At 39.0% G+C, this 19384-nt stretch overlaps 1 protein-coding gene across 1 annotated transcript in view; it reads left to right on the top strand.

Moving 5' to 3' along the window:
• The first annotated feature begins 10 nt into the window (after positions 1-10).
• The window catches only part of FBN1 (fibrillin 1), a 253659-nt gene continuing 234285 nt past the window's right edge, over positions 11-19384 (top strand). Inside the window, exon 1 of the mRNA XM_024740283.1 lies at positions 11-174. Within this exon, the coding sequence (XP_024596051.1) occupies positions 11-174 (164 nt within the window). The remainder of the gene's footprint in view (positions 175-19384) is intronic.

Consider the following 19384-nt stretch of genomic DNA (forward strand, 5'->3'; position numbering starts at 1 on the left):
GCTCGACATCATGCGGCGAGGGGGGCTGCTGGAGGTCGCCCTGGGATTTACCGTGCTCTTAGCTTCCTACACGAGCCATGGGGCGGACGCCAATTTGGAGGCTGGGAACGTGAAGGAAACCAGAGCCAGCCGGGCCAAGAGAAGAGGCGGTGGAGGACACGACGCGCTTAAAGGGTAATGGAACGGGCCAGCTCCTTTGGTGTGGGTGTCCCCTCCCTCTTCTCCCGAGTATCAAGATCCAGAGGAACTGACAGGGTCGATTCTCGACAGTAGAAGGATCCTTGACAAGACCTCCTGGGGGCACCTTAGAGATGCAAGGGTTATCCAGTTCTCGCCGCGTTTGTGGCTAAACCACCTTGCCTCTACACTTTAAGGATTTCTGCCCCAGAGGAGAGAGAGGTCATGGCTAAAAGGAATCTTGGGCCATTGTCGAGGCTGATTTTGGGAGGCGAGAAGGGTTCTTTGAGGAAGAAGGGGAGGAGCTGCGACTGAGAAGAGGAGCAGCCCATCCTTTCTCTTCATACCAATTCCGGTTGTGTTTAGGGAAAGTACTTGCCTTGTGGGCATCTTTGTAGATGCTCTGTTTGTAAGGGAGCAAGGAAAGAAAGGGATTTCAGGGACAGACAGTCAGAGAAGACAAATAGTTAATGGTTGGTTCTCCTCTAAGTTATGCTTATTAAAATTAGGGACTGGATTTTCCTTTCAGATGTCTACCCTGGAAGCAGAGCAGGGCAAGTGTTTCTGAGAAGTTGTTTTGCGGTTGTTAGAAGCTCTTTATTCCATCCGGGCAGTAATGCTGCTGTGGCTGGCCTTGAAGGAGTGTTTTTAACCTGTCGTGTGTGTTACTCAGGTGCAGCTGAGCATTTCACCACCTTCTTATGCCCCTACTACAGAAAATGTTTTAGCAGAAAACATTTAAATCCGGCAGGTGGACTCTATAAGGATTTGCCAGTTCCCTGAATTGAAGAAGAGCGGGAGTACATTTCCCTTAAAATTGTTCAAATTGAAAATGAAGTAGCTCTTTCTGAGAGTGTTTAAGTTCAAGCCTCCGGAGAAGCAGCAGGATGGATTATAAATGATCCATTTTGTCTCCTTGGAGGATCCTGTAATGAGCCTAGACAGTAAATACACAGAGCTTTCTATCAAGTCCTTATGATTCTCATTGCTGCTCTTTTTTGAGTAGCGGTGTAGTTTGATTATATGACCCTGAGTGACCAAGTGATGGTGTCCACTTGGACATGTGGCTGGACATTTCATGTATTCTTTTTTGTTATGGGCTGTTTTTATTATATATATGTGGTGAAATTTGTGCTTGTATGGCCCAGGTATGGGAAGGAAAAAGTACAGTAAACTGAACGGACCAGTTTTTGAGTCCTGCTCTAGATCTGGGATGACATGGTTTTCAGAGCCAAGCACTTAGGCCGTGGTGGAATATGCATGATTTTCTGACCCTAGGAAATAGTCATGATTAACTTAGTTCCATCTTGGCCTTTGTGGAAAATAAATCACGGATTCCAACAGTGCTGGAAAGGAAATTTGCTTATCATGTTAAGCCTGATACTGATCAGGCAACAGACATGTCTTGCCCTGTGTGCAGGGCCCATGGCCAGTTCAGTAGATGGACTGAAACTGATTTTCACCCTTTCTCAAAAGGACCTGGTTTAGCCTAGCATTTTAACTTCGAAAAATATATTTCTGCCATATATATTAGCTTAATAGCTAAGCCTGATGGCATTGCTCCCATAGAGAGAGAGGAAGTAGGGGTTTAATTCTGTGGATGAAGGTCTGCAGGGAGACATTAGGCCTAGCCAGACATTTGTCTCGTCTCTATGTGCTATCACCAACCAGCGTGTTTCCTCGGGAGGCCCTAACTCAATGTGAAAACAGAAACTAAGCCTTACTTTGTTGCTTAACAGGCTGTCCCATGCTTTTACTCACACCAGCACTTAGTTCTTCTGGGTTTTACATTTTCTTAAGATTATAAAGAAACACTTCTCTGTGTTATAGTATTTGGTCACTAACGTGGACGTTACCTTATTGCAAACTCTTCATAAAGCCTTCCCCCAAACATGGTATTAATAGATCAGTAATTATGAGTGTTCCTAATTCTCATGTTATCTATGAGATTTTGCATACATATGAAAAGTTTAACAAATAATTATAATTAACCTTTATAGCATAACAATATATATTAATATGCTATAATAATGAACCTTTATAATATAAAGGTTTTTATTTTTATAGCTCTTACGTTATCTAAAATGTTATATGTATATAATATCTGTATTATATACATATACTTGGGGTAAAAAATAAAGATTTAAAAGGATATACAATTAAAAATATTGAATTGTGAATACCTCTCAGATACCATTGTCTTATGTATTTTTCTAGAAATAGTATAATACATATCCAAATATACATATATAATATGTATGTATATATACACACACAGATAGATATGTGTGTGTATCCTTTTTAATGCATAGAATATACCATACATACTGTTCGAACCTTGCTTACTTTTATATATCTTTAGTGCATCCATCTATCAACTCATAGGGATCTACTTCGTGCATTCTCTTGGCGTATAGAATCCCATAATGTGGCTGGAACATTTCCCTAATGATGGCTCTTTAGATTATATGAAATTTTTTGCTGTTACCAACATTCTTCTACTTGCATGTTTGTGTACATGTGAATATTTATATGTGATCTAAATTAATAAAGGAAAATAGAATTGCTGGATCAAAGGTTTACCCATAAGTTTTAAACAAATGCCAATTTTGATCTTAAATCTGAATAGCATTTGAGATGTATTCTCTCTGCTTATTGCTATTACAGTCTCACATGAATAAGTCTTTTAACCACACCGTGCTGTATAAATCATCAGGAAGAGCAGTTGTGTGTTCCATTTTTCCAGTTATTGCTTAAAACTTCTATTTTTGCGAGTTAAAATATTACCAGTTTCAGAACTAACCTCTCTGACTACAGTAAAACCTGTTTACCATTTTGATGCACAGTTTATGAAGTGAAAGTGATTTGTAACCCCTAAGTCCGCCTGATGCCCAGTTGGTGGCAGCAACTTTCAGCACCTCACTAATATTTCCTCTAGGTAAAAGGTGCTTTAAACTCATCAGTGTCTTCCATGCATTGATCTGGGCTCTCCTACAAATTACTGCCTTCTTCTCTTTCTCTGATGTGACAGGTGACCACAGAATTTGTCTGGGTATTCTTCTTTGGGTATGTATTCCTTTCCTGTCAGCTCCTTTGCGTCCCAGACAGGGACCTGCGTGGCTTTTCCCTCTTTGGGTGTGTAGTCCTAGCCTGTCTTTCTCTCCTCCCATCCTGTTGCAGGTGTTCTTTTTTTTTTTTCCCTTCTCACTGGGCAGCAGAAATTGTTCCACAGTGGAAATTTAAGCATCCTCAAGTTTCTTCCCAGCTTTCGCTGTGTTTTCTTAGAGTAAATCGCCAATTTCTGTTTTTACAGGAAATCCTTCTTTTAATGGAATGAGTGTGGTCCCCAGTCACTCTGAAAAAATTACATTTCTCTGTGTTTTGAAATGAGACTTTTGCAAGTTTCAAAAACGTTTTCAAGTAATAAATGTATAGTAGTTTTTGTTTGCCTGGGCACTGCTTAACGTGTGAAATGACTTTATGAGAAATAATAAAATCCTAGCTTGTTTGAATTTTAGTTCAGAAAAATTTTTCTCAGCTAAATTCTTAACTTCTGTGATTAGGCAAAAAGTGTGGGAGACAATCTAATTTAAAAAAAACACATAACTCTACTTGAATAGCAGTACTTATGCACCATTTATTTATGTTTGCCTTATTGCTTTAGCACCCAAATAAGGAAATATTACAGTTTCCCATCAAAGGGAAAAATTCTTTAGAGTGAAACCTCCTTTTCCCAAATCTCTGATGAGATGGACTGAGAACTTCTATGCTTATTGCCTGGCTTATAAGTGTATGAGACTGGTTATATTTCATACAAGTTGTCCCCTTGTGCATGATTCCTTTTGGTCTTTGTTTATTTGTTTATTTTTTTCCAGGGGTCTTGTTACCAGAAAAATATACATGGAACAGTTCATACACAGGATAGATTATGTGATGACAAACTCAGAGGGATTAATTACACAGACGTCTGTTATTGAAATAAAGACCTTTAGCAGGGCACACAGAAAAAGTTCTGTAGACTTCATAAAGTCCATTTTACTTTATAAAGAAGACTTTAAGACTTCATCTGAAGTCAGATAGGCTAATAATTAAATACGGGGAAAAACTCCTGCAGTGGTATGGTTTGTCATTTCATTTACTAAATAGATTAAGCTAAAATATTGCGACAGCATTAAAAAAAGATATTCTTAAATAAAAGGTTTCAGCAATTCCACATTTTAAACAAGAAGATGGAGACAAAATATTATTTATGGGGTTTATTTTGTAACATTTAAGACATAGAGAGTATTTATAAAAATGCATAAGTTGTTGGTATCACAAATTAATTTAAACATATTGATACATCAAGTTATAGTGAAATGAGGTTAGGGATGATGGAAATGGCAGTACAGACATCCCTACAAGCTTATTTGGAATTTTTAAAAAAAATAGTGAAACATTCCTCCGTCTTCTTGTATAGCAGGTACTTTAAAAGATTATAGTATTATGCTACTGATTCTAATCAGGCCAAATGCCGGACCAATTATTAGGATACTCACACATAATTTGTTTGTTTTTTCCTGCAATAAACCAAACAATAAGCCTAACCAATTTCTGAATTTTAGCCTTAATTTTCAAGGTGAAAATAAGATTTAAAAACTGTTTTCTTGAAAGAGAAATAAACTGTATTAACAATTTCTTTGTGTCTAGAAACTAACCCAACAAATAGGCCTTTTCTAGAAACTTAGAATTTTGTTCCATGAAATTTTTAAAGAAAACTGAAATCAGTAACGTATCAGGCCTGAGTTATATGGCAGGCATGTGAGAGTTTAATATTTCAAGTTTGTTAAGCTTGATTTTCCCATTAGATTGTAAAATCATCAAAAGCAAGAATCCTGTCATAAGCATTTTAACACTAACTTGTGGAAGCTGGGATTCAAAGAATTCATTAATTCAAGAAGCCTTGATTGAATGCTACCTTGCTTTGTGGAATGCCAGAGACATAGCACCCACAGCCTGGAGAGGCTTAATATTTGGTAGGAGAATCAGATGCATTACAAAAATCAGGAAGCAGCAGAAAGGTAGGAAAGGGCATGGGGTATAGGAGTAAGTAAAAAATAAATAATAATAACATTTGTAGCAGTGGTAGGTGACGATTAGATGACATTTAGGTACCAGGCACCTGTCTTAGTGTTTTACATGTTATAGCTCATTCTATGCTCATAACATCTCTATAGGGTGAGTCCTTTTATTACCTTCCCTTTACAGCTGTGAGAGCTGAGATATGCAAAGTTTAAGTTTTAAAGACAAATTCTTAATATTAAATTTTCTTTCTCCATTAATTTTAGTTATGGTTTTGGTTTTCATTCCTCTGGACAAAAATGCAGTAGTAAGACTTTGGTAAAATTCCACTTAAAATTCCTAATATTCCTTCATGCTAGTTCACAAATCCCACGTATAGTTAATAATGTAGTAATATAATATTTTGTCAAACAAGAAACTTTGATATTTCTGCAAAGACACTAATAAAACACAGAAGGACTTACAGAATGTCTGAGCTGTGGGGTCTTTGGGCAGCATGTGTATTTTTGTATTATACCTTGAACTTTTATTGAGTATGGTAGGTAACCATCACAGGCACCCTCCGTCTGCGTTGCCCATGGTTCCGAGCTGGAGACATTCCTCATTATGTCATTCAGAATCTCTTGCTCTCATGTTCCACGTGAGGAACTTCTTTCAGAATAGAGTTGCAAGAGGTGTTTCTCTTTCCAGGGGAAACTGGTATGTGTCTTAAGTTCTCATCAATATGATGAACAATTTAGTTCTTTCTGTGTCATTTTTCACCTTGGTTGTATCCTGTGGGAAAGAATAGCAAGCTCTGGTATATCACTCACTATTGCACTGTACATATATTATTCATTTAATACACAGCTCCTTTATGAGGAACATTCTACCTACTTGCCCATTTAACAGATGAGGAAACTGAGGGATGCAGTTTTTCAGTAATTTTAGTTATTCCTCCAGGGACATAAACTAGTAAGAGATACAGTTGAGGAATCTGGCTTCCTAGTGAGTGCTCTTAACCAATATATTTTAATGATTCTCAATTACAATAAATCCTATACGTGGTAACTTTCTTTCTTCCACATTCCTGATACCTTCATTTCGCCAGCATGTTCTGCCATTGCTGTGGAGAAAGACTCAATGTTTATCGAAGGCAGATGCAGTCCTATGACTAGGGACGCATCATTGTGGGAATGGGATTTTTCAGAAAAGACTTCACAGTGAAAGTCTGTCAGGGGTTAGCAAACCGTGGACCAGACTGCCTGTTTTGTAAGTAAAATTGTATTGAAACAAAGCCACGCCCATTTGTGTATGCTTTATCTATGTCTGCTTTCACACATAGTGGCAGAGTGAGAGTAGTTGTGACAGACAGTAGGGCACCGCAAAACTGAATTATTTGCTGCTTGGCCCTTTACAGAAAAGGTTTGCTAATCTCTGGTCTATGTGATAAAGAAGTGACTATTTAGTAGTACTGAGAACTTCCTGAAGGCTCAGTTTTTGTTTGCTTTATCACTAGGTATACCTAGGAACTGGGCACATGGTAAGAATTCAGTAGACAATTTTTGAATGTCTGACCAATTTGATTGATTGACTGGGTAAGGTAAATTATATATATATTAGAGCTTGGAGGAAGTATAGGAGAGAAATAAGGAAAAATTTGAGTGAAAAAGGCATGAAACAAAAAGGATATAAGGTATTTGGGATTGAGGGACATTGACTATGATGGGCAGGGTTTGCACTGCATGGCTTCGGGGGGCACGGTTCATAGTGTAACCTATGCAAGTAGTGCCCCCTGAAGGTGTGCAGCATGCAACCGTGTGTGTCTGTCCATAGATTGGGGTGGGAGAGGGACTAAAGGACACATGATGCTACTCTCTGATTGTTGTGAAAGCTGAGGATGGTGAGCTAGTAAAGTATTCTAAGATGGGAACATGATCCGATCTCTGCCACTCTGGCCAAAGTGTCGAAGGAATATGGTTTAGTGAATAGGGAGACTAGAGGCAGGGAGATTTGCGAGGCTAATATAGGAGTCGAGTCATGGTGAGAGTGGGTGATGGCCAGAGCAACAGCAGTGGTGGGGGTGAAGAGGAGGCTCAAGTGGCAGCATGAGCTTGATTGTGAGAGGCAAAGGCGAGGAGGCACCTGGGTGCTCCCACGTCCATCTACATTGAAACTTATTATATGTGAAAGCATTATAGCATCATTAATGAGAAACTGAAGAGAGACAAAGTCATTCCTAGTCCCTCTGCTACAAGGAAACAAGCTATTTTTGTTTGTGAGTGTTTTGGTTATCTTATTTCTATGTAACAAATTACCCCAAATTTAGTGGCTTAAAGCAACAATAATTTTATTATTTCTTATGATTCTGGAGGGCAGGAATGTGGACAGGACACAGTGAGGAATCTTGTCTCTGCTTTCCACAATGTCTGTTGGGTCTAGAATGAGTAAGATGACTTCTCCACGTGTGTTTCTTGTTCTGTGATCATGGATTGGCACCTGCAGCCCTGTTTACTTTGGTGTGGTTGATCCAAATGGATGGACAGAGGAAGGGACTAAAGGAAGCAAAGAGCTCTGCTGGGGACCTTACAGGTTTTAAAGCTATCTCCTATGTGATCTCCTGCCTAGGCCTGCCCCTGGGGATGGGGCCACTGAGTGTGTTTTTGCAAATGGGGAAACTGAGCCCCAGGTGCAGCTACCAGGCCTTGTTCAGGGTAAGTGTCTGTTAGGGCTGGATCTTGAACAATAGCCTCTTCATCTCTGGTCACATGTTTTAACCCCATCTGTTGTCCACAGACTGAGTTGAATGGCTAAGAGCTGGCTGGAAGGGCTTAAGTGGGTTCACATGTTATCAGGGTTGGCTGGGTTTCTTGGTTCTCCTGCATATAGTCTCAGATTGTCTCCCTTTCCATATGGACCATCCAGCAGCATAGCCAGACTTTTTACAAGGCAGCTCAGGATACCAAGAAAACAAAAGTGGAAGCTACCAGACTTTCTTCAGACAGCCTGGTCCGAAATTCCATGCAAGTCACAGACCTTGCTCAGGTTCAAGGGCATGGACTAATGAGCTCTGCCTCTTGATGCAGGTGAGGAGTAGCCTATGTCTGCAGGGAGGGGAGGAATTTGGGGCAGCCTCTTTGGAGATCAGCTACCCCAGTGAGGCAGCGGGTGTTTGAGAAGGATAATAAGATGTTTCAATTCTAACTTGATCGAGTCTGATTGACTTAGTTTCCCATTGAAGAGGCTTCATTGTATTTTGCTTACTGCAACCTCAGAATGCAAAACGCTACATGAATAATGTATCTCTGTGATCTTTTAGATTAATGTTAGGGGCATTGTCCTTAGTTTGCATTTAAAGAACTCACAAACCCCAGGAATAAAATCACAGTTCCTAAAAAACTGGCAAATTTTGTTTTTCCAAATAAAAGAATTATAAAACTCCTAACTTTCCGCCCATTTCCTTTAGCCTCTAAGAAACTCAGGGACAAATTTAATGCACAGTCACTTAATTTTATTAATTTAGGTATCTGATATGTTTTACATTCCTTCTACGTGGGATTTTACTTTCAATTTCTATTAATAGCCCCATTTCTATATATCTGTTGGTATAATATACCTCAGAAACATTTTTTTTTCTGGAATCAGGGATTATAATTAGTAAATAAAGATAGATGTGCAATTGTCAATAGAACTGGTATTGTAGTGAGCTGAACAAGATTATTTTTTGCATAAATGGAGTAGCCACATTGTTAATAGAATAAAATTGGGTTAGGAATACAGTCGTTTGGATTGCAGATCCCAAGCTCTATTATATCAAATCCTAGTTTTAAGTTCTTGTGACTTACCACTTTCTCAAGTGGCTTTTTTTTTGTTGAAGTTATCACTGAGTCTATTTATTCAGCCTCCTCAGAGCGGAAGGGAGAGAGGAAAATTCGCTATCTCCACCATTCCCAGCCAAAGATGTATTCCAGACAGCAAGCAGGCTCAGAGCAGGGGAACTGTGCCGTTAGACAAGTGATTTGGTTCAGTGTTTTGAAGGGTTGTGAATTCCTAGACCATCAGTCATACTTACATTCAAATATAAGTATCCAAACACATCTAAGTCCAAATATAGTACAACCATTCTATGATGTTGGTGTTGGGAGGCAAGATTTATGTCGGCTCTATGGACGCATTATGTCTGCTGTTAAGTTCATGGTTTTGAACTGAAGTGTAGTAAAATCTCTGTTAATAAAGAGATGTATTCCAGAGACAGGCTTATGTTTTGTTTTGTTTTGTTTTGTTTTTCTGTTTCTTCTCCTTTTCCTTCGCCCTCTTCCTCTTTTTCTCTTCTTTCTCGTTGTCATTTTCTCCTCTTTTTTCTTTTTCATCATTGTCATCTCATCTTCTTTTTCTTCTTCTCCTTTAACTTCCTAAGCTGAGCTACAAATAAAATAGGGATAATAAGAATATCAAATAAGGGTTAAACATTAAGAAAAAAATTCTAAATAAAATGTTCATTTTTACTTGGGGGTCTTGGGGTGTTCAAAAAGAAAACCAGAGGTAAGGTTTTTGTTAGGGGAGGGAAGGAGAAAGACTGAGGGAGGCAGGAGGAGAGAGTTTGGAGAAAGTTCTAGAGTGGAGTCCCATCAGCCAGTGGACCTGGGCTGGACAGAGAAGATGCTGGTGTCTGATAGATATTGATGAAAGCCACCTCATTCCTGGCCACATTGGTACCAGGCTCTTCAGGAGACCAGAGGCTTATGGAGGAGAGGCAGCACATGAAAGAAAGATGCTTGGATGTCAGAAAAGATTCCTGTAAAAACATTTAGAGGAATATAATGGAAAAGCAGGTTAATCCATCATTTATTATGAACCTGTGTATATGGTGCCATGTTGTTGGGTGCATCCCCTCTCCTCATGGATAATGGTTTTTTGCCTACCATTTCCCCTGTCCATTTGGTGCCAATTTATGAGATCGTGTAGTCAGACCCTCATAGGTTGGTGCCTTTGATGAGTAACTTTTAAAGACGCTTCTTGTTTGTAGATGTTGTTTTTTCATGACTCCAATCTACCTCCGTAGTCAGGCCATCCATCTTTATAAAAATATTACAAAATGGTTATAGTGGCAAAGACTTTAGAAATTTATAGATGCTGAAACTGAGGCCCAGAGAAAGTTCGTTAGAAAGTGCTCAGGGTTCTTATTTTCTTCTCGACTTCATAGGTGTGGAAGCTGAGCCACACGGTGGCAAAGGCGGATTTAAGTAGAAGTGTGTTATTGGGTAGGAGGTCATGGCTCCTAGTTGTCTTCTTCCCCTAGAAAGGGTGACTGATATCTGCAAGTCCTCAACTGTGCTGCAAATAAGCAAACTCCCTACATCGTGTGGGCATGAACGTTTTTCTTCTTGTTTATCTGGCCTTAGGCAGTGCGATCAGTCTCTCAGTGGGCAACCCTGATGGCAGGCTGCGCACTGGAGTATTAGCTCCACGGTTCTACCTTGCTGTCAGTGGAAGCCTCCAGATTAGGTGGGGTTGAGTGGGATGGGGCCTTTTAAGGGAGGTGATTGCTAGGGAGGGGGGTAGGGAGGGGGTGGGAGAAAGAGAAGTGGGAGTCTTCTCTGGGAGTCTTATGGGTAACTCCCTCCATCCCCACACTCACACTAATAATTAGCAATTAAAGCATCAGATGTCCTAGGATGAACCATGGCAGTTCTAGGTCTGTAAGCTCAGACGCTTTATCTTATAAGTTGCTGACTCAGCTGTCTGCACTACCAATTTATAAATTTAGATTCCAAGCAAGAAGCATGCCAGTGAAGAAAAAAAATCTTAAATTCTTGTCTTCTGTATCATCTATCCCACCAATTTTATAGAACACTTGCCTACTTCAAGTGACAACTATTTATTGAGCATCAGCTATGTTTGAATTGGACCTAATGCTGAATTCTCAGAGTGAACACCCTGTCTCAAGCCTGTTGATATTATTATCTTCTTCCATGGATTCTAGGCAGAACTACATGTGGACTGTCTTTCTCTCCCTTTACTGATGGGGTTCATGTCTGAGCTGATGTGAACAAGTGCCTTTCAGGGAAGGACTTGATATACAACCTTCAAGTCGACACCTAGGTTTTAGTCTTTCGTGGACTGCTGCTGCTTCACACCCCAGAGTTTAGGCCACTGACCTCAAGTTTGCAAATTTTATATCCCATTACCACCCTGTGAGCTCTGTATCCCCCAGGGCCACATAGTTGATGTTTTAGCTGGAATCTGAGAAAGTGTCTGCACATTTCCTGAAGAGTTGGCTAGGAGTGATTTGGCAGTTCAGTCATAAAAACCCAGAGCTAGTGGCTGGGGTATATGTTATAATTACCTCACACTGTTTCCTATTTGAGCCTGGTTGTGGGTAGCTGGCTAGAGTGGTATTGCTTGTGGGATTATATTTGAAAGGACCAAGGAGTCATTTTCAGTGAACACTAATAACCATTGGCTGTGTTTTCAGGGAGGCTTGGAAGTGTGGATACAGAAATGCCTGGGGTCAAATCCTGGCTCCACCACCTACTAGGAAGGAATCTCAGACAAGTGCCTTGACCTGTCTGAGCCTCAGTTTCCTCAGCTGTAAAATGAGATTATAATACTCACCCCTCTGAGTTGTCCCAAGATTTAATGAGATAATACATTTCAAGTTCCTGGTACAGGGCCTGATGCATTTATCTAAAGTTAGATGATCATTAATATCTGGATACCACAGTCTCCACTTTCTCATCTTGGAGCTAATTACTTTCAGAAGCATAGGAAGCGAACTTGAACTTCAAAATTTTTTAAATTATAATCTTAATGGAAACTTCCTTTGTCTGTGGAGATCTGGTTATATATACCTAAAGGCGACGTATGGATAAGGTTTTTATTTTTTCAATTTCCCCTTCCCCCAAATTATTCCTTATTAATATTGCCCCCCCACTGCCCCGCCAATGCTCTCAAAGAAGTTTGCATTTTTTTACTGGCAGATTTGGCAAACGGTCTTGTCTCCTTCCTGTTGAACACTTTTTTTTTCAAGAACCTTTGTGAAAGGAATTTAGATTTTAGGAAATGGAAGCGCTGGCCTGAAAACCACTTTCTTTGGCAGTATTGCAAAGAGATGCCCTGAGAGTTGGGACTGTTTTGTGGTCACATGGTTGGCCGTTTTGGAAATGTGCTTTAATTGCCTTATCAGAGTAAAGATTTGGTTATGATTGGGTAGACAAGATGACCACTGGTAATTCCAAGTCATACTACCTTTCAGCTTATGATCTCAGAGGTAAGGAGAGAAACCCTTTCCCAGCGTTCACACATCAGATCTCACTGAGAACTCTGGCACTGCTCCTGTCATGTGCCCATCACTGTGACCAAAGAAATTGGGCACTTGGGCTGTCCAGGACTGAGGGATGTGGAATGGGTTCCTCTTAGGAAAGAGGAATTCAGGTAGCAAAAAAGAGGAAGGATGCTGAGTGGGAAACACAACACATCTGCCTCTGGACCAAGAAAGCTCCCTTTTCCACAGACCCAGTACTCCATCTCGCTCCGTCATTGCTGTTCTCTCTAGGCGCCTTGTGGACAGGCCTTGCTTGTGTGATTTGGGGCGAGGCTGACTCAGATTAGCCGCCCCTGAGAAGAGCCACGGCCTTCACTTTCCAACTGAGCATTCCCTTCCTTTGGCTTCATGCCTTGTAGCAACGTAATGCTCAGTCAGTACAAAGGGATTCTTATTTGTTGTTTTTCTTCTGTGCCCTATTTCTTTGGAGAAATTGAAAATCTTTTTAGTTTTTTCATTTTCTTTTAATGATTCCCATTTTGATTTTAATGAGAGTTGGCTTTGAAGAGATCTTAAACTATTGAACATCTGGGAAAGTGGACCAAAACATACATATCTTAATTTAGACAAAGCTTTGATAGAATTCCTATACCCTGCACCCTTATACACCAACCTCTGTTTAACTGATTGGCAATAAACTCTAAGAAGTTGCGGTTGCTTCATATTTATTCACAGCCTATAAAAATAAGACTGCTTTAAATAAGGAATAGTTTAAACAGATAATAGTTATTTTTCTGCTTGTCATTAAACATGTTCAAATTACCTAATATCTCTCATTCCCTTGGGGTAAATCACACAACCACCAATACCATCGAAGTTTATAAAAAAGCAAAAATATAGCTACAAACAAACAAGCAAATACCAGGTACTTTCTCTACTCTGCCAACTTCCCAGGAAATAAATAAACCTCAAATAACAAAATAAGCTTTCCTTTTTAAACTTTTGAAAACCTTTTAAGAATTTTATAAGAATATGCACGCCAGGTTTTCCTACTTCTTCTTCTTCTTCTTTTTTTTTTTTTGTCAGCAATTCTGACTTATTATATTGTTGAACATTTGGCACAATTCTAGACAACATGTCTAATTTGACCTTGGATTGACCCAACTGCTCATATGCATTTGGGCCCCTCCTTGAAAATAAGTTGACACATTGTCACACATCGAAGAATCAGAAAACATAACAGGCTTCCTTGCTAAATTATTTCCTCCTTTTGTTTCCTATTTCCCGTGACTATAAGAATTCTTGCATTTGTGAACATGTCAGCCCTTTTATGGACCGGATTCAAATCAGTACCTTTCCCCTCAAACTCTTTTATTAACTGATAGATGTATGTTTGTCATAAAGAAAGATACGGTGTCCTTATGAAAATGAATCATGTCAGAAAGCAGTTCAATGCCCAAGGGAACCCATTCCCTGGGCTGATATGCTTAACTATTTGCACAAGGGTGATTAAGTCATTTGTTCTTGGATTCCTTGTCTAATGAACATTAACCTTATTTGAGTAGCTGCATATGTGAGATTCACAGAAGCATTTTGGTTAGTTCTTGCCACTTGCTTAAGATGGTAAACATGGTGGGATTGGACTGTTATTATATCTAAATGGGGATCCCCATCCTGCTCAAGAATGTTGAGTTGCATAGCAGATAGAAACGGTTGTTATATGAATGAAAAAAAAAAAAGCAGAAGTGTGGTGTCATGATATGTAGGAGAGTATGGCTATAGGATGAACTAGGCCAGATGCTGCTGCAAAGTTGTTGTTTTCTAACTTTTTAATATGGAAAATTTCAAATATATACAAAAGTAGAGAGAGTACTACAATGAAGCTCCAACTTCAGCAGTTATCAATGAATGGTCAATCTTATTTTACCTACTTCTCTTCCCTGCCACAGATTATTTTAAAGTAAATCCCTGAAAAATAATTTAATTAGCAAACATTTCATTATGCATCTGTAAATGGCAAGGACTCTTTAAGAAACAAACACAATGATAACTAATAAGAACCTGCTGTATAAAAAAATAAATAAAATAAAATTGAAAAAAAGGAAACAAATACAATACTATCACATTTAAAATTAGCATTACTTTAAAAAATATCAAATATCTAGTGAGTATTTGATAATATTATTTTGATATTTGCTAATACATAAATTTGGTTAGTATTATCAGATTTCCCTGATTAGGTTATAAATTTTATTTTTTTATAGTTCATTCAAATCAGGATCCAGATTAAGTCCATATTTTGTAATTGGTTGATAAATCTCTTAAATATTTAAAAATATATAGATTGTCCCTTTGTCATTTTTTTCCTTGTAATTTATTTATTGAAGAAATTGGTTCATGCTGTATATCACTTCTATGTGGAATGTAAAAAAGCTGAACTTAGAAACAAAGAGTAGAGTGGTGGTTTCCAGGGTCTGGAGGGTGGGGGAAATGGGGAGAGATTGGTCAGAGGGTTACAAACTTATAGTCATAAGATGAAAAAGCTTTGAGCATCTAAGGTGCAGCAGGTTGAGTATAGCTAGCAATATTGTATTAAATACTTGGAAGTTGCTAAGAGAGGAGATCGTAAATGGTCTCACCACACACACACACACACACACACACACACACACACACACACACACACACTAGTAATTATGTAACCAAGTGCAGGTGTTAGCTAATGCTTTGGTGGTAATCATTTTGCAATATATAAATGTATCAAATTGTCATGTTGTATACTTTAAACTTATACAATATTATGTGTCAATTATATCTAATAAAGCTGGGGAAAAAAAATAAAAAGAAATTGGTTCATGACCTGAAGAGCAGTGTTACTTAAAATGCCAGTCCATTAAATGCTTGTTTTCAGTCTGCGATGAGATGAGGAGCATGTGCCAGAAGATAAGTGCCGTATGTCACTAAGCACACTATTTAGCTGAGCTGATATTTTTTCATAGCAAGACTTTCTAGATGAAGGAAGCAGCGAGATGACTTACATTCAAGCCTAAGCTCCTTATCTCATTATAGATTAGTAATATATAGTGTGTGGACCAGCACTGGCCAGTCCTTGGACCGCACTTGGGGTACACAGCTGCAGGGTTTCTTACAGTCTGTTGATAACTGCTTCCCAGTGGTGGTGGTGCTTATTGTGTTCCTCTGTTCTCTGTATTTGCTGTGACTTGCTAGCCAGAGCTAGAAGCTTGATTCAATTCAGGATCAACGTTTTGGCAAGAAGACTTTATAAGTGGTGTTTGTACTTCCATTCGGAGGCATATCATGTCTGCTAGTCTCTCTTTTTGTGACGTTAGCAGCCATTGAGGATCATTGTCGAGGTCCATCAATTTATTAGGGTAGCAGAATGGGAATATTTGAATTCTGTCATTTCTTATTGGTTTATTAGTACTGGAAAGTTTTACATCTAGTTTTAAACTTATGCTCGATGCCTCACAGCCAGCAATGTCTGCAATGCTGTCAGACATGCTTTTTCTGCACGTGTCTAAACTGACCCATGACTTTGACGGTTGTGGAAGGATTATTCAATATCTAATGCTAGGCATAGCAATTATGAGGTGTAACACTGTGGAAAATTTACACAGAAGGAGCCAGGCACTTGAGAGGGCAGACAAGGAAGGATATAATTCTGCAAGGGTTCATTCCTCTCCTGTCAGCCCATGATCTTTTGTGCGAGTCAAGACGGAGACACTCAATGCATTGAGTAGGAGTTTCAGGCAAGGGGTTATAAAAAGTTGGTGAGATTTTGGACAATGAGTGGAAAGATGTTTGCAGATATTTTAACATTCAGAAGGGAATGTTTGTACCCTCTTTTCAGCATTGTGTTCTCAGGAAAGCTCTTTTTATTTAAGAAATAGGAGCTTTTAACTATACTTATTGTGGTAATCATTTTATAATATATGTAAGTCAGATAATTATACTATATACTTTAAGCTTATGCAGTGCCGTATGTCAATTATATCAATAAAACTGGAAAAAACAATCAAAAAGAGATAGGAACTAATACTAATAAGCTTTAGTGATGCAATTGAAAGATTCTGAAAAACACTGGTATATCCAGATCCCCTTGGGAAAGGTATAAAGGGATTAGAGCTGCTCCAGTAGCTTCACTCTGAGTGTGGGGGATAGTGTGTGTGTGTGCACGCGCACACACATGCACGTGCTTGCACTAGCATACAAGCTGCACTTCCTGTGTGTTTCATGTCAGTGAAAGATGTATGCCATTCTTTGGGGCCTGACAGATTTCTACTACCTGGTGTCAAACTCCCTGGGAAACTGATTTTAAAACAGAAGCTTTGTCTTTGGGAGCTGCTATAGAGAAGATCTGGAAACCTTTTAGCTATGTTAGGAGGTAGAATGGGTTGGATGTGCCAGCAGCAGCTCCTTCTCAGAGGTTGTCACTATGTGCAAGTGTTGGCTAGTATTTAGCACCCACTCTGCTTGATGATGAAACACCAATACTGTCACACCTTCTCCAGAGCCCAAAAGGTATTGAGAAGACACTGCTGGCATCACTCAGGCTGAGAGGGATATCTTTTAGATTGGATTTCAGGGAGGAGCTGTGCTGGTGTTTGGGATGAGAGTTGCCACTTTCTCCATGTAATGGACAGCGTGCCAGCAGCCTCTGAATTAAGTCATAGAGACGTGAATCTGGAGAGTTTTTTAGAACATCATCTGGGTCACCCTGGCCTTTGTGCCGCTTATTGTCTTCCTAAGCCAGGTCAGATAGTGCCTGCATGACCTGATGGTTTTGCTTGAAGCTACTTTTCAAAAGACAAGATGTAGCTGTGTTCAAGTGTATACACAGAACACATTCCAGTAGCAGCTATGAGTAAGTGTTGAATTATCCACATTTTGAATCTCTACATTGCTCCCCATCCACAACTCCCCCAAACGCTGAACATGTTAAGAGCTGAGAGATATTTTTTACCAGAGGGAACAGGGCAGGATATTCACCATGTAGAAACTTTCAGAAACAGAAGTACCAGTCTGTAGGAGTGAATTAACCTAAAAATGTATTCCTGGGCTTCCCTGGTGGCGCAGTGGTTGAGAGTCCGCCTGCCGATGCAGGGGACACGGGTTCGTGCCCCGGTCCGGGAAGATCCCACATGCCGCGGAGCGGCTGGGCCCGTGAGCCATGACTGCTGGGCCTGCGCGTCCAGGACCTGTGCTCTGCAACAGGAGAGGCCACAACAGTGAGAGTCCACAACAGTGAGAGGCCCGTGTACCGCAAAAAAAAAAAAAAAAGTATTCCTTTTACCATTGCTTTCCTTTTCCAATATACTTTGTGAGACCTGCTTAAAATTTTTGTTTTTGCAGACTTAAGAAAAGAAAACCAGAGCACAAAAAATTATGCACAAATGAGTTTATATAAAGGAGCACATTCTCTTTGGGGTATTTATGGAAACATCTTTTCCAATCTCTAAAAATCTTTAGTACTAGCCTTGGAATGTTTTATTAATAAATTCTTTTGGTTTTTAATTAGTGATTTATGACATGTTTCCATTGTGTAGCCTTTGAATAATTACTTCACTTTCCTGACTTTCAGGTTCCTCATCTGAAAATGAGCACAGCAATGCATATTCTTGATAGGATTTTGGGGAAGAGTCACACAATCATTTTGTAAATTATAAAGCTCTCTAAACATTGCTAATTATTATGTTTATTCCACATGGTGATTTCATATGGACTAGATAAATTCCTGATTCAGTCAGATTCCCTCAAATTTAAATTAGACTGTTTTTATTAAAATTGTTCCAATATCCAAAAGTTTAAAAATAAATGCTTACAACCTTACCTCAATTGAAAAGCTTAAAAAAAAGAAACTTCGTCAAGTTCTTAATTCCTAATATTGTGAATTGTTAATTTCTATGAAATAATCTCAACTATGGCATGCCATTAACTAGCTTCCTCTGCCTTTTTAGAAACTTAAACTCTATCAATGATTTATTTTCCTTTTTTTGTTGTTCCTTAGCAACAATGTTGCCTCTGTTCTGATGATAAGGTTTCCTAGAGAAATGTTTTTAAAAGACCCATTGCCGGTTGACACTTGTGAAATAAGAGTTTGAGATACAAGATCTCCAAAGCTTTTGAAGCTGTAAAATATTTCTAAATGATCCATCAGAAGCATGGAAAAATTTTACTGTCATACCCCATGAATTCCATTTATGTGTGTCTTTTGTTATGTATTTGATTTTTCATTTTAATTTTTTAAACTTAAAAACGTGGATGAAATGACATTGATTTCTTATTAGAAATTATCTTTTTCATCCCTTTATTTTATTATTTAATTTCTTATAAACATATTTATCTTTTTGTTAAATGAAATCCTCACCACTCTGACAGAATTCTCTCTAACTTAGGTTGTCTTAATTGGAAGTACATTTGAAATCCTAAACCTTCATTTACCATTTAAGATGCAGGTATTGTGTGAGGTGCTGGGCTTGTAAAGATAAATCTGAACTTTCTGTCTTTAAAGAGCTCACATTCTAAAAGAGAGGGTAATTACTCAGTTCCAGGGGATCTGAAACGCTCACATAACTTGAATACAAGAGTGAAGCCACTAAATACAGTTCAAAACTGACCTGCTCCCTTGCTTCATTTGGAAGCTACTCTTTTTGGAAATGGCTCATTGAACCCTTTGGTCTGTGAACTAGTCCTGGGTCCTGATTTTATATCATAGTTCCTGGTGAGGTAGGATCTTCTGGTTTGTAAAATAATTCAGGTACGTTGAAGATTAGAATATCCAATTACTCCCCGTTTTTTAAGTTCCTGACTTATAGACTTAGGGCTATCCCATATTGGCCCTAATGGGCTCCTGCTGGGGGTAGGGGATGGCACTGGGCCTGG

The sequence above is a fragment of the Neophocaena asiaeorientalis genome, unplaced genomic scaffold, assembly GCF_003031525.2.
Source record: "Neophocaena asiaeorientalis asiaeorientalis breed wild unplaced genomic scaffold, Neophocaena_asiaeorientalis_V1.1 scaffold122, whole genome shotgun sequence".
Taxonomy (NCBI): Eukaryota; Metazoa; Chordata; class Mammalia; order Artiodactyla; family Phocoenidae; genus Neophocaena; species Neophocaena asiaeorientalis.